Below are 17413 nucleotides of genomic sequence, written 5' to 3'. Positions count from 1 at the left end.
TCCGGTTTTCCCTAGAGGATGTTCAGCACTTGAGGCCTCAGGACGGAACGACGGGGCTATGGCATGGTCCTGGCGATTGTAAGTGTTTGGGCGATAGGACGTGGGCCCAGCGCTGCGGCAATGGCGGGCGATGTGTCCAATCCGAGAGCACGTGAAGCAGATGGGCCGGTCATCAGGTGTGCGCCAATCGGCTGGATTTCGATAACGTGGCCTGAAGTCGTGTTCGGTCTTGCAGCAGCGACGACAGGGGCGACCGGGTTGGTAGCAGTATGACCGTTATCAAAGGTGGTAAAATGCCCATATTCCGCGACCTCTTGGCGAACCACGGCCTGAATTAGCGAAATCGGAGCCGGTTGTTGCTTTGCATACCGTCATGAGGTGTAACGGGTGCCATGGCCTCGAGTTCTCGACGGACGATCCTGGTGACGTTTTCTGGAGCTTGCGCTTGCCGAAGCGTGGCTAAACCTTCGCAGTGACGACTTGGCAGCCGTATTAGAAGTCGTCGACGCAGCGGTGAGTGATACGTTGACTTTTGGCCAGCTCAAAACGACGACATTCAGCGTGACCGACTCCACCGTTGAGCAGTTCTTACACAGTATCATATTGAATGCGTCGTCGGCTATGCCTTTCAGTACGTGGCCCACTTTGTCCCTTCAGGCATGTCCTTGTCGACCTTGTTGCACAGAGACAACACGTCCTGAATATACGAGATGTACGGCTCCGTAGACGTCTGAGCACGAACTGCGAGCTCCTGCTTGGCCGCTAGTTGTCGTGCGATAGGTCTCCCAAATAGATCGCGTAATTTCTGCTTACAGACGTCCCAACTCGTCAGATCTGCCTCATGCGTCTCGAACCAGAGTAGTGCAGTGCCCCGCAAATAGAAGATGAGATTCGCCAGCATTATGGTCGGGTCCCACTTGTTAGTGCGCTGACGCGCTCATACATTGCCACCATGCTCGACGTCCACGCCGCTGGTGCCGTTGAATGTCCCGGGATCACGAGGTTGCAAGAGAATGACCGTGACGGGTCTTGGTCACACTGGGTTGCTTGGTCGGTCATTGTGGTGGCAGCAACGCGCCGTCCGCTGCGAAGATCCAGTTCCCGGTGTTGTAGCGAGCGTACCCCGCACCTCCACCAAAGATGTTAGGGGAGAATATATATAGAATGGTATATTTACAGGGTAAGGCGCACAACGCTGCAGCAAACCGTTCAGGGGAGCCGTGCACACCAGAAAAAAACCACCCTTCGTCGTCGTCATCGTCCAGCACCGACCACAGGATCGCCGCTCGTGACAGTATCAACCATGCAGCGCAACTTGGCATCAATGGTCTTCAGGGGCGAGATCGTGCAAGCTTAAACGAATGCTCGCTTGCACTCTCGTGATTCACTGATGCCACGCTTTCGTCAGTGATCGTCTGCTTAGCTAGGAGAACACCACCTACTCGTTGATGTAGAAGGCAGAGCGAACATTTGGAAAGCGAGACACTTGCGCAATCTCGCCCAAGTTCTCGCTTAAAATCATCCACCTTACAGATACTGGCGAGCAGTGAAATTTCACGCTAGAAGCCGAGCAAGCTTTCAGAAATCATGCTTTATGTGCAGTGGTTAACAAAAAAATGCAATGACTAAAGTGGGCAGAAATTCACAGAAGTCATTACTTCACCTAGAACAAATCAGTCGTTACATCAAGTGTTGTCATATTTGGTGGCCATAGTTCTCAAAGCAATCTAAATTACACCATCACTCTGCTGTCCACATAATGCAAATGGTTGCTCTCAGTTTCAAGCATACCAGCAATTTAGGCCAAATAAACGTCAATAGTACATACCAAGACTTGAAGAGGAGCCAGCCTGTTCCTCACGAGGGTACAGTTGGCCCAGCAGCAACCTCTGGAACCTCAGTAGCAGATCCAGTGATGGAGAACGCTCCTTTTGGTCAAGGTTCAGTTTCAGAGAGCACCCAGCCATTTTAGCGCCAGTACTTGCATTCTCGGGAAAAAAGCTCTGCAGCTTTGCCATGGTATGCACAGCAGTGTTCCTGTTCCACAAGCACCAGAACAGCAGATATACCACATAAAGCGAAGAACACAAATGGAAAAGATCCCAAATTACATAATTCTGTTCTGTTATGTACCGTCGAGTCACTGTTGACTCCTGGAGACACTACGAATATATGAATGTCAATGAGATCTGCTTAACACAAGTTCTTTAAGCTCACTGGGATGCTTCCCTGTGGCCTGAAGAATGCCATCTAATCATACATTACATAATTATGTGTTTCAAAACAGTTAGGGCTATTTACTTCAGCATAAACAGAAAGGAAACACCTTGTAGTACCTTTAAAGTAGAGTTAACATACATCTTACAAAGCAAGTACCTTAGATTCCTAAATAAAGAATATTGCAACTCGTGGTTGCAGATTCTCACTAGTATAGTACTTGAGCCCTCAGAGCTCCCTTCGTGCAGGCATTATAAAGGTTAAGGGGAGTAACATAATTGTTATGAATATGAAAGCAACAAAAGCAAGTACCTGCCAGATAAGTCTGCAAGTAAAGCTTGCATTATCAATAAGTGCCCTGATGACACGTACGGGTAGGCCAGAATGAAATGAGAACAGGAAAAAGGTAGAACACCTTTTACATATAATAACCTAAAAAAGGTTAAAATGTAATGTGGCACAGTGGCAAAGCCACCATGGAATATTCTTGCCAGATCTAGCGGACCTATGCTGCTATGAAATCTACCACACTAACAATTTATTTCAAAAGTAGTCTAGTTTATGATGCTGTATATCATTGCATGGCATATTACCTCAACAGCTGTTTGACAAGGTGCAGCAGTGGAATTGCAGCTGACGCATCTTCTGAAACCACTTGGCTCCTCTTTGTCTCAGATTCCAAAACCGCCTGGTCCGACATGAGCTGCTCTCCGCTGCTGGTCATCTCCTTGGAAATCTGCCTGTCCGGCATGGTCTCCTTTTCCTGAAGTTAAAGGTGCCTGATTTATAGACATTCCACAATTTTATGTGCATCACACAGACTCACTAAAGCTCACTTAGTCACATCTTATAACAATAAATATAAAGTTTTACCGCTGGCCATTCTTCTTGGATACAGTTTTCAAGTATGGGCAGAATACTAGACCCCGCACATTATTAATAACTTTCAGCAAAGCAGAGAGATGTGCTGTTGACTCCCTAGGCACTGTAACTCGCATTACAATTACTTTAACAGACTGCAGCACCATGTTAAGCAGCATCATAATCCAAAGCATTAATTAATTACCCTGGCATCACATGAGCCAACATTACAGTGAAGTCTGTAATTCAGTCAAGTGACTGCAATTCACTCAACCATAGTATGCCCCACATGAACTATAGTGAAGCTTGCTTAAATTAAATTTGGCCAATGCAAATCACATCCCCCACAAGAAATCTGAAATTTTGTGCACACTGTGAATTTAGAACATACCGTACATATTGCAGTGGACATTGCGTATGCCAAACATGAAGCACACACTACTAGCACTACAAAAAAAAAAAAAAATGCCTGCTTTCCTTTAATCCTGCTCCTCGCATCTCCATAATTTGAAGCTACTAAAAAGAAATTGTCTGCAGCATCCATGACTGCTTGAGCAAGAGGGTTCCCTCTTTAACCTCCAGCCACACCATGCTCCCTGTCATCTTTTTATTGTGATAGCATTTATATGGACACTCCAGGCACATTTCTGCCGTCGCTATCTCTGTGATGTTCCATATAAAGTCCAAGGGTGATAGCATGGTCACCGTGTGCCGTATGCTGTATGTGCGACTGAAGGCATGCAAGGGTGAGCTGTCGATGGTGGCTCAATCTCACGCGGGCAAGGGAAGAAACTGGGGAGGCAGCACGCAGTCTTCCATTGCATATAAGGCACTGTGGGGGAGGAGGAGGGGGGAGGGGGGGGTGCTACTTCCAATTATAGCCCTATGCAGTTCTGATGCTGATAGTCTTATGACCTGTGCCCTGACAAAATGGCAGGCCTATAAAAAGAGGGGTTGAAGAAGTTCAGCTACACCTTAACACAGTTGGGCTGAGACTTATTAAGCAGGAAATGCTTCCTTGCTTCACTGTGCACGGTTTCAAAGGAAAAATCCACAATCCACCTGACAGTCCCACCGAATACTCTATACACAATTCAGAGTTTACTGATAATGTGAACGCCTAGTTCCCCATACATACTGACCATTGCATCTTCAATGTCTTGAATTTCAACTTTTATTGCTGTCTGCAGCGATGACTCCAGGCCACCATCTGCCATCAAACTTCCTACAAGCAAGTCCGTCATGAACCGTTTGCCAGGGGTTAAGCCTGCTTCAGCCCCTTGAGAACCTGGAGAGGAATGAAAGAAAATCATTAAAACAGTGTAGTCAAGCATCAGCGCACTTTATAAATAGTGGACACAAAATTGTAGACACTATGTGCCTTACGTACAGTCATCTGCCAGGCACAATACGAAGTACTGGTCCACTACCACAATGCAGGTCCGCACAACCTGATATGTGCAAACCAGAGTGGAAATGCAGCTGCCCTGTTGTGCATGCACATACAGTCAACAACCGATTTTTCAGACATGACCGATTATGCAGAAGCCTTCGCGGCACTACAATGTACCCCATAGAACCATGTATAAGAACGTCTGAAATTTCCAATGCCGAAACCCTTCGCTGTCAGATTTTCCGGACTTCTTACCGTAATTGCGAGTCCGAAAAGGCATTATAAGAAGCCACCGAGGCCATCATTTTGCTTATCTTGCAACCTCGAACCAGCACTCTCACACGCCGATCTGCTGGCAGCCGTAGCCACTACCCCTGAAATGCTAGGCCTAACTGCATTAGGATAGAAAACTGAGCAAGTTTGTAAGCACTCATGGTGAATTTTTGTGCAGCGCTCACAATTAGGACGAAGAGGAAAATACATGCAGGACAGGCGCTGTCCTGCGTGTATTTCTTCTTCATCCTTCGTTTTAATTGCGAACGCTGCACAAAAATTCACCATGATAGGCCTAACTGCTTTGACATTCACTGCCAATTAAAGTTCCTGCTGTTTGGTGCCATGTTTTTTCATTAAAAGAATTTGCCACTGTCAGCAATGGCACGGACTCCGCCTCTGTCATCCTCGCCGATGGCATCAAAGCGTAGAAAGCAGAGCAAAAGTCAAGCATGGCATAATGCCAATTACCAGAAATTTGCTTCACTGCAATACAACAATGTTACACGGTGAAGCATACTAAGAATTGTAAGGGCCCACTGTAACGAAACACAGAATGTATTAATTACACATGCGTGCAACCAATATCTCCTGTGACAATACGAGCACCGATATGTTTAATAAGTACACTGGCAGGCTTCAGAGCTATTTCAGACGTGTCTGTGGCAATTTGAGTCCTTGCGGGCAGTAAATGGCATGCATTCTCTATTCGGACTGCCCGATTTTTCGGATGTTCTCGCAGTCCCTAGGGAGTCCGAAAAATCGGACATTGACTGAATTTGCTCTCAGGGCAGCGTTGCGCATTTCTGCTGTAACATTTCGGAACAGTGTGATGAGCTGTCCACTACAGCGGCACATGCCTGCACAGGACTGAGTGGTCAAATAAGCACATCTGCTGTTGTAGCAGATGGTGCATCACACTATGCTAAAACCTCTTCCCATAACTGTAGTTGCATTATAATTCAACTCGCATTAATCCAACCCTTGCAGGACCTTAAGATTTGGTCGAATTAGTCAAACGGTCAAATTAATAAACATTGTCAAAATGAACGAAATTTAAGTTAGTTTTTTTATAGCTTGAATTGGTCTGTGGTGTCTTCTCGCTTTTTGCTCTTGAAGCACGAATCAACCAGCATGCAGCGAACAGTGCCGACATGTTTAAACACTGCCTTAGTGTTGGACTGAAACGACAAGTAAAACTACACAGCGTTGAGCCCAGGCTCAACATCAGCCTCACGCAGTGGCTCCAGTGGGGCACTGTCGGCAACGTCATCTGTACTGCTCTCCTTACTGCAGTCTGCGAAACTGCTAAAGGTAAAAATAAAAAAAGCCTCATCTAGGTAAAGCAGGAGCGCTATCTGCTCAATTTCAAAGCAAAGCATTCTTTGCCTCTTCCTTAGACTTTTCCACTGCTACTTGCACGCTGCGTTGGGAGGGGGTTCAGAGTGTGTATATACCAGGTGCGCGAGGTATTTGAGAACACTATTCCTTATCGCCATAGACACCAGCAGGCTTATCACATCTATCTCGGCGTGTGGCTTCTTGTTGGTTGACCCCTTATCATTCGTAATGCGCAGTTTGTTCAAAGATGGAAGCCTACAGGTTGACACAGGAAATGAAACACCATGCAGTCCTCGTCGCCCTGGCTGCACACCACAGCGACTTGGAAATTCCCACCTTTCTGAACGTAGCGAAGTCTTTTGTTTACAAGGTGCGGACAGAACTGATGTGTTCTGGCGGTGACGAGGCATCTGTGGCGAAAAGGAAAAAGCTCAGACAGCGGTCAGATGTCGTCAGAACCCCTGATTTTCTCTAGGCGGCTGCAAGTCATTATGAGTGACGACCCAGGGAAGTCAATGTGGGCCATTGCAAAGGAGCTCCAAGTCGCAGAGTCGACTGTCAGACTCGCTGTGCACAAGGACTTGAGATACCAATCCTATGTCATGAGGAGGGGGCAATTCATGTCCGACGAAACTCGGGAGAATCGTCTGCTCTGGTCCAAGCGCTTGCTAAGCAAGATGAAGAGACCCGAGGAGCCTGGAATGCTCTGGTTTTTTTCGTATGAAAAGAACTTTGACCAAGACCAAAAAGTTAACCACTGTAATGACAGGCGGCTTTGCACAAGCGCTGATGAGGTGCCTACAGTGATGCACACGAAATTTCCGTCGTCTGTGATGGTGTTAGCCGTCGTTAACAACGAGGGTGACGTCATGCTGCCACACTTTTTTGCAGAAGGACTCCGCATTAATGCTGCCGCAAACGTGGAGGTGATTGCCACCATTGTAAAGCCCTGGATAGAGACTGTTTTGAAAGGAAGACCTTATGTCTTTCAGCAAGATTCGGCTCCCGCCCACACCACATGCATCACCCAGGAGTGGCTGGCTGATAACTTCTACGACCACATCACTCACAACTTGTGGCCTCCTAGATCTCCAGATTTAAATCCGCTCGACTAGTATGTCTGGGGCGTCGTTGAGAGAGAGGCCAACAAACAGCCACATAATACAAAAGACTCACTGAAGGCTGCAATTGCTGACTCAATGGCCAACATCTATCTCTAAGGACCACCTGATCAATACATGCCGCCATTTCCAAAGCCGAATTGAATCTGTTATTGCTGTGGATGGTGGATTCATTGAGTAATTGTGGAAATAAACTATAACAGAAATACTTCCCAAAGTTTGGTGAAAATAAGTCTATTTTCCCTGGCTCGCCTCCGACCCACGTTGTGTTCGGGATGAACGTTGCATGGAATTGGAGCGACGACAATGTGTTCCTGAGGGAGACCGCTTCCACCGGAGGAACCCCCTTTTAGAGGTGGCCCCGGAAAATAATCGCCCAAAGTTTTACCCCGCATAATGAATGCACCCCCCAACTTTGCACATATTTGTCACGAAGAAAATGTACATTCATTATGCAAGTAAATACTGTATTTATTCGTGTATATATGGCAATAAATGAGCTCAAAGGAGGTGATCTACCTGTGCTGCTGAGCAACAGCAGGGAGAGTGCGCGTGCCCGCTCATCAGCAGTGGGAAGAAGGAAACTCCATCCAGCCTGCAGGGCCTGCTGAGCTGCCCGCTGCACAGTGGGGAGGATGTTGGCTCCACTGGCCAGGGCCACCACCCGCTGCTTGAGGGACGACAGCAGTCGGGACTCCGGCACAAGGCCCAGGCGGTCGGCACCCACTCCATTTGTGAGGGCTGCCTGAATCTGGAGAACAAATGGTGTGCAAGCCCTGAGGTTATCATCACAGCACTCTGACTTCAGACTTCCAGACATTATTAAAAAGTGTGCTGGTGTTCGCAAAAAAATTGTGTGAATGCTGGCACCAACAACAAGGTTTTGCTGGAGAAAACTAAGGACCAAAGAACATTCTGTGGGAAATAATGAGAGCTCAAGAAGCTGATCCTGCAGCAAGAAAATGGAAACCACGAGATAGGAAAATATCATGTTATCAGGAATGATCTGCACGAATGCCTTCCCTTCCACTTGCCATACTATACATTTTGAGCTGACAAGTGCAGTGCATACAATGTGCACTAACGATCGTGTCTGCTAAGTATTACATCGCTACGTGCCGCCGAAAACGCTGAAATTTCAAACCAAACACTGCTTGCCCTTCCTCGCGGGCGCTGTGCTCCCAGCCGGAGAGTGACATCAATTGTGCAAGTGCACTACATCGCCATACTGTGACGTCACTCTCAGCGACACGCGACTTCAAGAATTATTCAAGGCAACATCAGTTATTTGTTTAATCTGTTGCTTCAGTGGACGAATTAAAGCTTAGTGAAATAATAAAATATACAAACCGAATGTCTGAGTGTTTTTGTTTTACTTTGTACCGTAGCAAGAGAGATGTACTTCCACTTCATCTGCTTGTTCCCAAGTCATGCAGTCGTGCACAGACAACGAAGCTATGTCTTTTTCTGCCGTGTTCCAGCGTGCGATCGTGCTCGGTGATTCACTTGTATCTGCCTCAGTGTTCATGTAGCACTGACTTATATTGCTAGTCGGATGTTCTCGTGCACAGCGCACAATATTGTGCGCTACGTGAAACAATACAAACCCAACAGCTCACACGCAACACCATCAGTGGAAGTGCGCCACACAGCAATAAAGCAAGGAAAAAAAGAAGACAGAAGGTGGGGCCTGTGACGCACGTGTCACGAGATCCTCCAGCTCCAGTATGGGAGAACACAGGGAAGAAGTTTCGCTTGCGAAGGCTAGACAGTGCAAGTGGAGAGAGTGTCTATGTTGCCGGTGAAGCTCGCCTCCTTAAATCATAGGTTCCCGGCACTGAAATATTTCTACCTCGGCTATTAATGAACCAATTTGAAAAAGTCTTGTGGTAGAATGTTCCGCAGAGGGCACGTAACAACTTCCGGCGTATAAACGAAATTTGCTACATGGCCTGGTGAGGGTCCTTTTAAAGCTAATAAGAGCTTGACCTCAGCTATATCTGAGGCTAAAGGTGCAACCACATGCACGTGATTTCCGAGCGACGACAACAAGCGATGGCAACGAGCGACAGGTGTTGCTGTCACTTGTTGCGTCGCCGGTTTTTGGTCAGCCACAAACGTTCTCTTGTCACCCAGAAGCCCACGCGGCGGCTACAACTGGTTACCATGTGATTGCACAACAACATGGTAGCAACCAGTCAGCCCACTTCAATCTGAATTCGCTCGTTACTTGCTCTTTGTTGTGATAGCAAGAAATAAGTGGTAAAATCAGCCATTGCTTCGTCTCATCTCTCATTGAGGACAACATACCGGCAATGTTTTGTGGCTATTATCGTGATCACTTATTTCGTTTGATGCTGTTAAGCCTGCGACGCCACCGAGAGCCACGAAAGTGTTTCGATTTTTACCTACCAGAGGGGCCCCACAGCATTGTCAAAGGCGATGACGGCATACTAAAACTGGGTATAATAAATATTGGTTAAAACATTGGCCTTGTGGCACGTTTGAAATTGTGTTATTAGTGTACAATTGTATTTATTCGGACAACAATGAAAATTTGTCGCCACTTTTTTTTTGTAATGTTGCGACCATGTGGTTGCCTCACGGCTCGGCGCGACAGTGCATCGCTTAAATATTGAGTGCATGTGGTTGCCACTTAAAGAACAGGACATACTGCGACATTATAGGCGCTTCATAGAAAAAGATACAAAAAGAAAATATAAATCATAATTTTAAAGAAGCCACATCTGTAGTAAATATATTGTTAAACTGAACAAAAGCTTCCCAATTTCCTCCCCAATGTGATCCCAGAAGTATCGTACCTGAAGCCTGAGAAGGTTCAGTGCAGCAGTGGCAATGCACTCTTTTTCTTGTGGAGGTGGTGGCCAGGCAACATCAGTCCCCTCGCATGCCCAGGTCAGAAGTTCATCGATGTGTTCTATTGTCGAAGCGCACACGTCAACCACAAAAGGCTCTCTCAGCCTAAGAGAACCCTGGTCTACAGCAGTCCAAACAAACATCTGTTCAAATGAATACAGAGAAAAGAAACAAGATGAAAGCAAGGTCCCTATTAACAATACCGCCATGGTCACAAGGGTTCTGTGCCTATTAACATTAAGCACATAATGGGACTGAACTCGCTTTCCTTTTATTGGCAATTCAAAGCTTATTGCATGCTATCTGTCTGAAAGCATTGTTCGTGGCATGCACCCGTGAGAGCAAGAAGATTGTGACGATGCCCATTTTCCAGCAGCATTACAAGAACTACAGCAACTGTTTTCCTTGCAAATACTACAGTATCAAAGTATTGAGATGAGATGGTTGTGTGCCATATGTAAATCTTAGATGAGATGTGAAATGCTTTCCCTTGTGCTCTCTTTCTCTACTTTTGTAAAACAGTGAATGTGAGAAATGTGCCTTTGTTCAGAAATTTACTTGTATGCATGACTTTTTCAGATAGTTTTTCCACAAAACTGGTCTGGCAAAAGATAATATTAATACTTTTTTTTCTCTTAATAGGTATTCCACTACATGTTCACTGCCACACCTAAGCACGCAATGCTTGTGGGTGGTCAGGCAGATCAGTGCAACCTGACCGAACAACAAGCAATAATAATAAAGAATAAAGAAACAACTTATGCACACTGTGCATTCATAGAAGATATACAGCAAAATAAAAAAAGTAAAAAAAAAGAACGAAAGGAAGCTTAGTGTGACACATTAAAAAGTGAATTAGAAACTAGGAGTGGGCGAAAACTCGAATATCACTAAATAAAATAGTGAAAGTTCGAATAATTAGATTCGTGAATCAAACATCTACTATTCGATCTTTAGAATACTATTCAGTGCAATTTTAAAGACCTGTCTGGTTTTTGTTATATGCAAATTTCTTCGTTTTATGCCAATGTTTGATTCCTTGTAGCATCTATATCTTTTAACCAATTGTATTGTATTGTAACATACGCCCCCCTCACCCTATGCCTCTCTTCATAAGCCTGTGAGGTCTTTCTAAATAAATAAATTGGTCTAGAGACACTGGCACCGTGGAGTCCGTCGTGCTCAATGTCGTGCAAATGAGTGCCTCTGCCCTACTGCATGCGCTACCCAATGTCGGCTCAATGTGGGGATCACACATACAGTGCCCGAACACCACCATTCGTAGAATGGCATCACGTTGGCCAGGGCCGCCTTTGTTGGTACAAGGTTATAGTCCAGGGCAACAAGACGGATTAAATAACGCAAAGCAGACAGAGGCAACAACAACAATACCAGCGCGTAAAGTGCGAAAACATGTACGGAGATCGGGCCAATTAGCTGCCGGAAGGCATTCAGATTGTGTTAGATATGTGGAGAGGATATGTGGAGATATGTGAAGAGATATGTGGAGTTGTCAATTTAACACATACACATGATCTTGTGGCCGATCACTGATGAGCCACCCGTACAAACATTGTGGGGATGCGCGACTCTCACGCGTCCCCTGATGTTGTTTTCCTCGCATGGCTCGCGTCTCCTGTGGTCCGGCTTCTCCGCGTGGCTAAGCGCCGGCGGCAGTCGTGGTGGTTGCGGCACATTGCGAGAGATGGCGCGAGTGTCACGATGCTAACGCCACCGAACGGCGGGGTGACTTGGGAGCAAGGGGTCGAAGGCGCTTCCTCTTCGGGTTGGGATCGGTGAGCGATTCAGGCGTCCCGTGTGTGCACCGATCCACGCTTCGAGAGACCGTCTCGCGTGGCTAGGAGCAGGGCGCCGGTATGGATGAACACGGATCGTTCGAATTTGCCACCGTTCGCGTGACCGTACCCGTGAACGACTATGCGATGGTGTCATAGCGTGGGGCGGACATATTCGCTCGCTATCCGGTCGCGGTGAGTCAGACTTCCTTGATTTGTCGTGCGCCCATGTGAATGTTATATTGGTAGTAATTTGGCTAGCATGCATTAGTGTATGAAAGGTGCAATGAATGCCCTTTTGACTGTTTGCACTACTGTGTTGTCGTTCCTTTGTCCCAAGAGCGCGTGTGAGACTCCACAACATATTAACAGCAAGCATTCCACGATGACTTGTGGCCCATTACCAAATTGGCCAGCGGCGACTTTTCATCACGGCCACACTGCCTGGGCAATTAGGCCTAATCAGCGCTACTTTGTCGGACGTGGGCGACTAAAGTTATGGTTTGGTGCCGAATTATGCTATGGACGTACGAAATATGGGCTTGAGAAATATACTCGTGTGCGCATTTTTCTAAACCTTTGAGCTATGCATATAACAATGCATCAAATTTTTAATTCTTATGAGCTTATTTCCTATTTTTATTGTTGTTATTCATGTATAAACAGTACATATATACCAATGCAAAATATTTTTTTTCTCACTTTACAGTCACCCTAGAAAAACTTAGGTAAATTTTTTTTCGATATAGGACCCTCTGAACAATTTAAATCTGCAATACAAAAAAATTGATCCTGGGTGGTGGAATATGGTGAAAAAAATCGACCCTCAAAGGGTTAATACTTTTCAGACTTTTATAGATGCTAAAACTCAGCTGTAAACAGTGCTGGCATACTAATTTGGAGTTCCCTTTAATAAAAGTAGACCATACCGTACATCTTGATTCCTAGGTATTAAAGTTTCTGATAGCTTGCTACGTTCTTGTTATTTTATGCTAGGAGACACTCGAGCATGTTCAGCGCTGTATTTTCTCGCTCCAGATTTGCAAGCATTAAACTTTGATGCGTAGCTAGCTACCGTAATGTTGCATGCAAGAACCAGAGCAAGCAGAGCAGCACGTGCCCTCCTTTCCCATTCGGCTTAAAGGAAGCAGGAAAGAGTCCCCTATTGTGGACTTGATCACATTACTACATGCTCACCTTCCTAGTGCACGCGGGAAGATAGCGAGCATCAGGACGCCATCCATCTTGGCTCACCCTTGCCTGTTTTCCCTTGCACCCACAGCAAACAGCGCGCTTGAGGCACTATTTTATCGCACTTGGACTTTACACAAAATCTAGGCTTTTTCTGGCAAATTGTCATTGCACGCTGACAGGGGAAAGATAAAGCTTATTGAACGCGAGCCCAGTGATGGTTTTGGTTTTGCATGCTGTACTGCACGACTGATCGAGCGTTATATTTAAAGGGGCTCTCCTTAGTTTTAACTCCGTTTCATACAAATAAGTTTCCAGTCCTGCCTTGGAGTTCGAATTAACAAGATTCTGCTGTAATAGCACACGAATTTTGAAAAAAAAAGCAAAAGAGAAATAAATTTGTATCAATATAATACAAATACACAGGATCTGAAGGAGACAATAAACTGAAGATAACACGAAAGTAAAATGGACATTGATTGGCCCCAACAGGCTGACTAGTTTTTCTATGCTGCCCACCAATAAGCAGAACAGCAGCCCAAAAGCACATCGACGATGGCATTACAGTTGAAACACAGGAAGGCTTTGTAGAAACTCACAAAGGACCACACAGAAAGAGCGGTCGATGAGCAAACATGGCGTTTTAATAGAACAATAGTGATGATGACAATGATGATAGCAGGTGAGCGAGGAAGAAGTTTCTACACACTTCCTGCCGCGACATGAAGGGTTATTTTCGTGTACTTGGCAAAGAGACAGTCCGGTTACACCATATAAAAACGATCGTGAAGTTCCAGCAGGCCAGATAATGTAAAAGAAACCTCGCACGGGCAGCGTTGTTCACTGGTTCGTGTAAATTCGCTTTGTGATTGGTATTCACCAGGATCTGTGCCTTGTCTGTCTGGTCGTACCGAATACACAGTTGTACTTTGTTTCGTAGTGTCAATTCTAGTGTGCACATGTAGTGGCGTTAGATGACGTTGCCCAGCGATAAACATCAGTAGCTGGCGCTTAGTATTCTGTGGTCATTGCTGTATCTTCCTTGAAATAGTGTGAACGTCATCAAGAGATGTGCAGCATCGGCAAAGCACTCAGCGAGTTGGACACCTCATTCTGTTTTTGCACTGCTTCGATTTTGCGCAGATGATATCCGGTCTCTGATGCATCGTTGTCCTTGCTTTACTGGATACCTGCGGCACTAGTAGTCTTAATGGCCGGACATTGGTTGTTTGTGCTGCGCAGGATTCTTTGAGAGTTAAGCAGTTAGTTCTGACAGCAGAGACAGGGCAGTGGCCAGACGCACTTCTAGGTTGATTGCGCAGTGACGATGGGCCTCCTGTTGTTGGCACCTGTACCCTGGCTGAAATTCATTTCGCTTCAGTTCACGTGTGCGCCTTCATGGTCATCAATACAATGAGTATGCATTCCCTCGCCTGGACGGGACGGACCTGGACTCTTTGGTGAAAATGAGGTCTTCGTGGACTCCTGGACTGTTCATCAGAAATGATGTTAAACTGTGTGTTGCTATTAGAACCTTTCGCACGTCATGCACACTGTACAAAGGCTCTTTCAGTATTCCTGTGGCTACAGGAGCTACTTATTCATCTTGTGTTTTCGACACGTCTCTAAAATCCAAGATGATGAAATCAGTTGATAGCTGTCTTCGGTTCCGTCATACATGTCACTAACCATGTTACCAACGGGTTTTAGACACGACAATATTATCTTCAGTAGGTGCTTTCATGTCATTGAAGATTTCCGTCTTTATGCCACTCTTTCTTTTACCTTCTTCAATGCAGCCATGGCTTGTAGCTTCGGTCTTACAATCTTTTACCGGTTGTATTTTTTGCAACGCTTCAAGGCACAAGAGTAATAAGATGGTCATTCCCCTTCCAGAGATCTGTGACACGTCTTCACTCTTTACACTCCAGTCTTATCTCAATAGCAAGGCTGAGTTTAGACTTCAGTGTAACCAATTTATCCATGTAGTCTACCTGAATAGTATATTCTTCATATTCGTCATTGTCAAAAATCAGTACTTCGATCTTTTCATCTAGAAAATGAAGCCTCTCCTGCAGAATTTCGAGCTTGCTGCTCATGAGGTGAAGTAGCTGTTACGGCCTCACAGAGCGCCGTGTCGATATTGTGGAAGATGAGGCTCACCATCGTTCTGATAAATGCCCTATTTATAGTCAGCTCAGCCTCCTTGTAGCAGGTGACTGTCGGTGGGTGGATGAGAGCCGTCGGTAGTGTTGACTCCGCTCTTCCCGGCGAATCCATGCATGGGCTCAGTGTCGGTTGGTCCTGGGGGCTGTTCAGTCATTGACTAATACAGCTCCCGAGTTTCACGGCACCGTTTTGTAGGAACCAGGTGAATGGGGAAGAAGCTTCTACAGGCTTTATGTAAACTTTTCATGCTTCAGAAGACCTATAGCAATGAAGTTCCGGAAATGATTCAATGGAAGGCTCTACATGCAAACCTCATCAGTAAGTCCAGACACTGAAATTTTCTTCCCTTTCCACACGGAAGCCACCAAATGCAGTTTGTTTTAGAAAGCATGTTTTCTCCCCTGACCAAAGTTTAACGTTAATAAAGAGAGGCACATGTTTAAAACAAGCAGAAAGAGGCACCAAAATTAATGTGCAACGTACCTGGGTGTCACTGCAGGCTATGCCAGCAACAACATTTCCTGCGTGTAGACAGAGAGGGAATGGCTTCATATTGGGCACGGGAGCACAGCTTGATGATGTCCATTCACTGCTGTTCCACATGAACACTTGGCCTTCCTGCGTGACTGCTGCACAGTGAGAAGTTCCGATTGCTACGTCGACGATTGTGCGCCCTTCCAGTCCACCCACAACTTTTAGGTGAGTGGCAGAATCCTGCTGTTTACTGCTGTCCCTGTAAAAGAAAATGTAGTGTGCCAATGTAACAACTTAATTTTTTAATGCGTCAGCATTAGGAGTGTCAAAGTAGAAAAAGTGTACATTTGTGAAGTGTGGGAAGCCGTTCATGAGGTAGAGGTGGTAGGTCATGTGGTGCACGCTGTGGGGATCGAGATGCCTTCCCACGCCTCGTCCCCCAGCTCGTGCGTGGCGCTTAGCTCGATCTCAGCGCACAGCATCTACACACATCTACCCCAAATGGCACAGAAACTTACGCCCACTCTTTCGCCGTGTCAAGAATAAGTGAATGGGTGCACGCTTGAATATATGCGCACTAGACACGCACAATAAATGATGGTACTACACTAATAGCGCACGAATGATCGAAGCTGAATGTTTCATGACGGTCCGCAAGAGTAAGCGAGTTACTACCGATAATATGCCTTTGCTACAAGGTATTACGATGTACAGAACAGCTACGTTTGAAGCCTTGTGCGCAGCAAGAACAAATCTAACGGAACTGAGCACACCCGTGAGCAATAGGCAGAAAATAATCAGATAGTGACCGCACCGAGAAATTTTACTCAATCAGAAACATGACAAGCCGCTGCTTCAAAATATTTGCCAAATAAAGAATGAAGAGCAAAGCACACTAATACTGATCCAATTCATGAGCGAAAAGTTTGGATAGATTGGAATACATATTCAGCGGCACTTTTAGAACAAGCACCATATACGCTGCTCACGCCGTTTGGACATAGCTCCGAAAGCGCTTTTGCATGTTCTCTGAAGCTGTGGCCAAAGCTTTGTGTCATCCACCCAGTCACCATCTACGATATCTCCCAAAACAGAGGTTTGCTAAGCTGTACAGGCGTCGTACACATACATTGTAAACACGTAGGCAACGGAGAGAGTTGAGGCAAGCAATGGACGCGGCACTATGTGACCAAACATGGCAGCGCCCACAGGATCGCCGTGAAAAGGGTCAATAGTGCAAATGACAGTAGTCTGCTCCGGACCACCATCAGTTCCACTTCGCTTCTCGTAGAGCAAGGACGTGTGTCGAGTGAGCTTCTGAACAACACTTAGCAATGTGGTGAACGCAGTTTAAATCATGGATCCAGGACCTCAAAGGGATGTGAAGTACGAAATGCCAAACACATTTCCCTCGCATTTGCTGCTAAATTGCCACAGAATTTTTTTTTGTGCTGCCTAGAAGTCTAATAAAGAGGAATCATGACCTAAATATGCTCTGTTTCATACATGGCAGGCAACGCTGCAAAAGCTACACAAGTAGTGCAGCCATAGAAGTTTCACTCCACATGTTTCGCAGTGGAGTTCTTGATCTGCAATGTATTTTACGAAATAACTACATATATTACATCTGCAACTTGTGGACGCAAGTTTACATCAAATCACACATTACTTGTTCATGTTTGTGCTTCTGTAGGCGACGT

At 45.8% G+C, this 17413-nt stretch overlaps 1 protein-coding gene across 1 annotated transcript in view; it reads right to left on the bottom strand.

Moving 5' to 3' along the window:
* LOC119450034 (E3 ubiquitin-protein ligase HERC2-like) overlaps positions 1-17413 on the bottom strand; it is a 154818-nt gene that overhangs the window by 114725 nt on the left and 22680 nt on the right. The window contains 4 exon segments of the mRNA XM_049665596.1: positions 4221-4366; positions 7726-7957; positions 10029-10226; positions 15723-15972. Of these exon segments, the coding sequence (XP_049521553.1) occupies positions 4221-4366; positions 7726-7957; positions 10029-10226; positions 15723-15972 (826 nt within the window).

This window comes from Dermacentor silvarum, chromosome 4, assembly GCF_013339745.2.
Source record: "Dermacentor silvarum isolate Dsil-2018 chromosome 4, BIME_Dsil_1.4, whole genome shotgun sequence".
Lineage (NCBI taxonomy): Eukaryota > Metazoa > Arthropoda > Arachnida > Ixodida > Ixodidae > Dermacentor > Dermacentor silvarum.
Note: the sequence above shows the minus strand (reverse complement) of the source record. Positions and strands in the feature narration are given on the sequence as shown.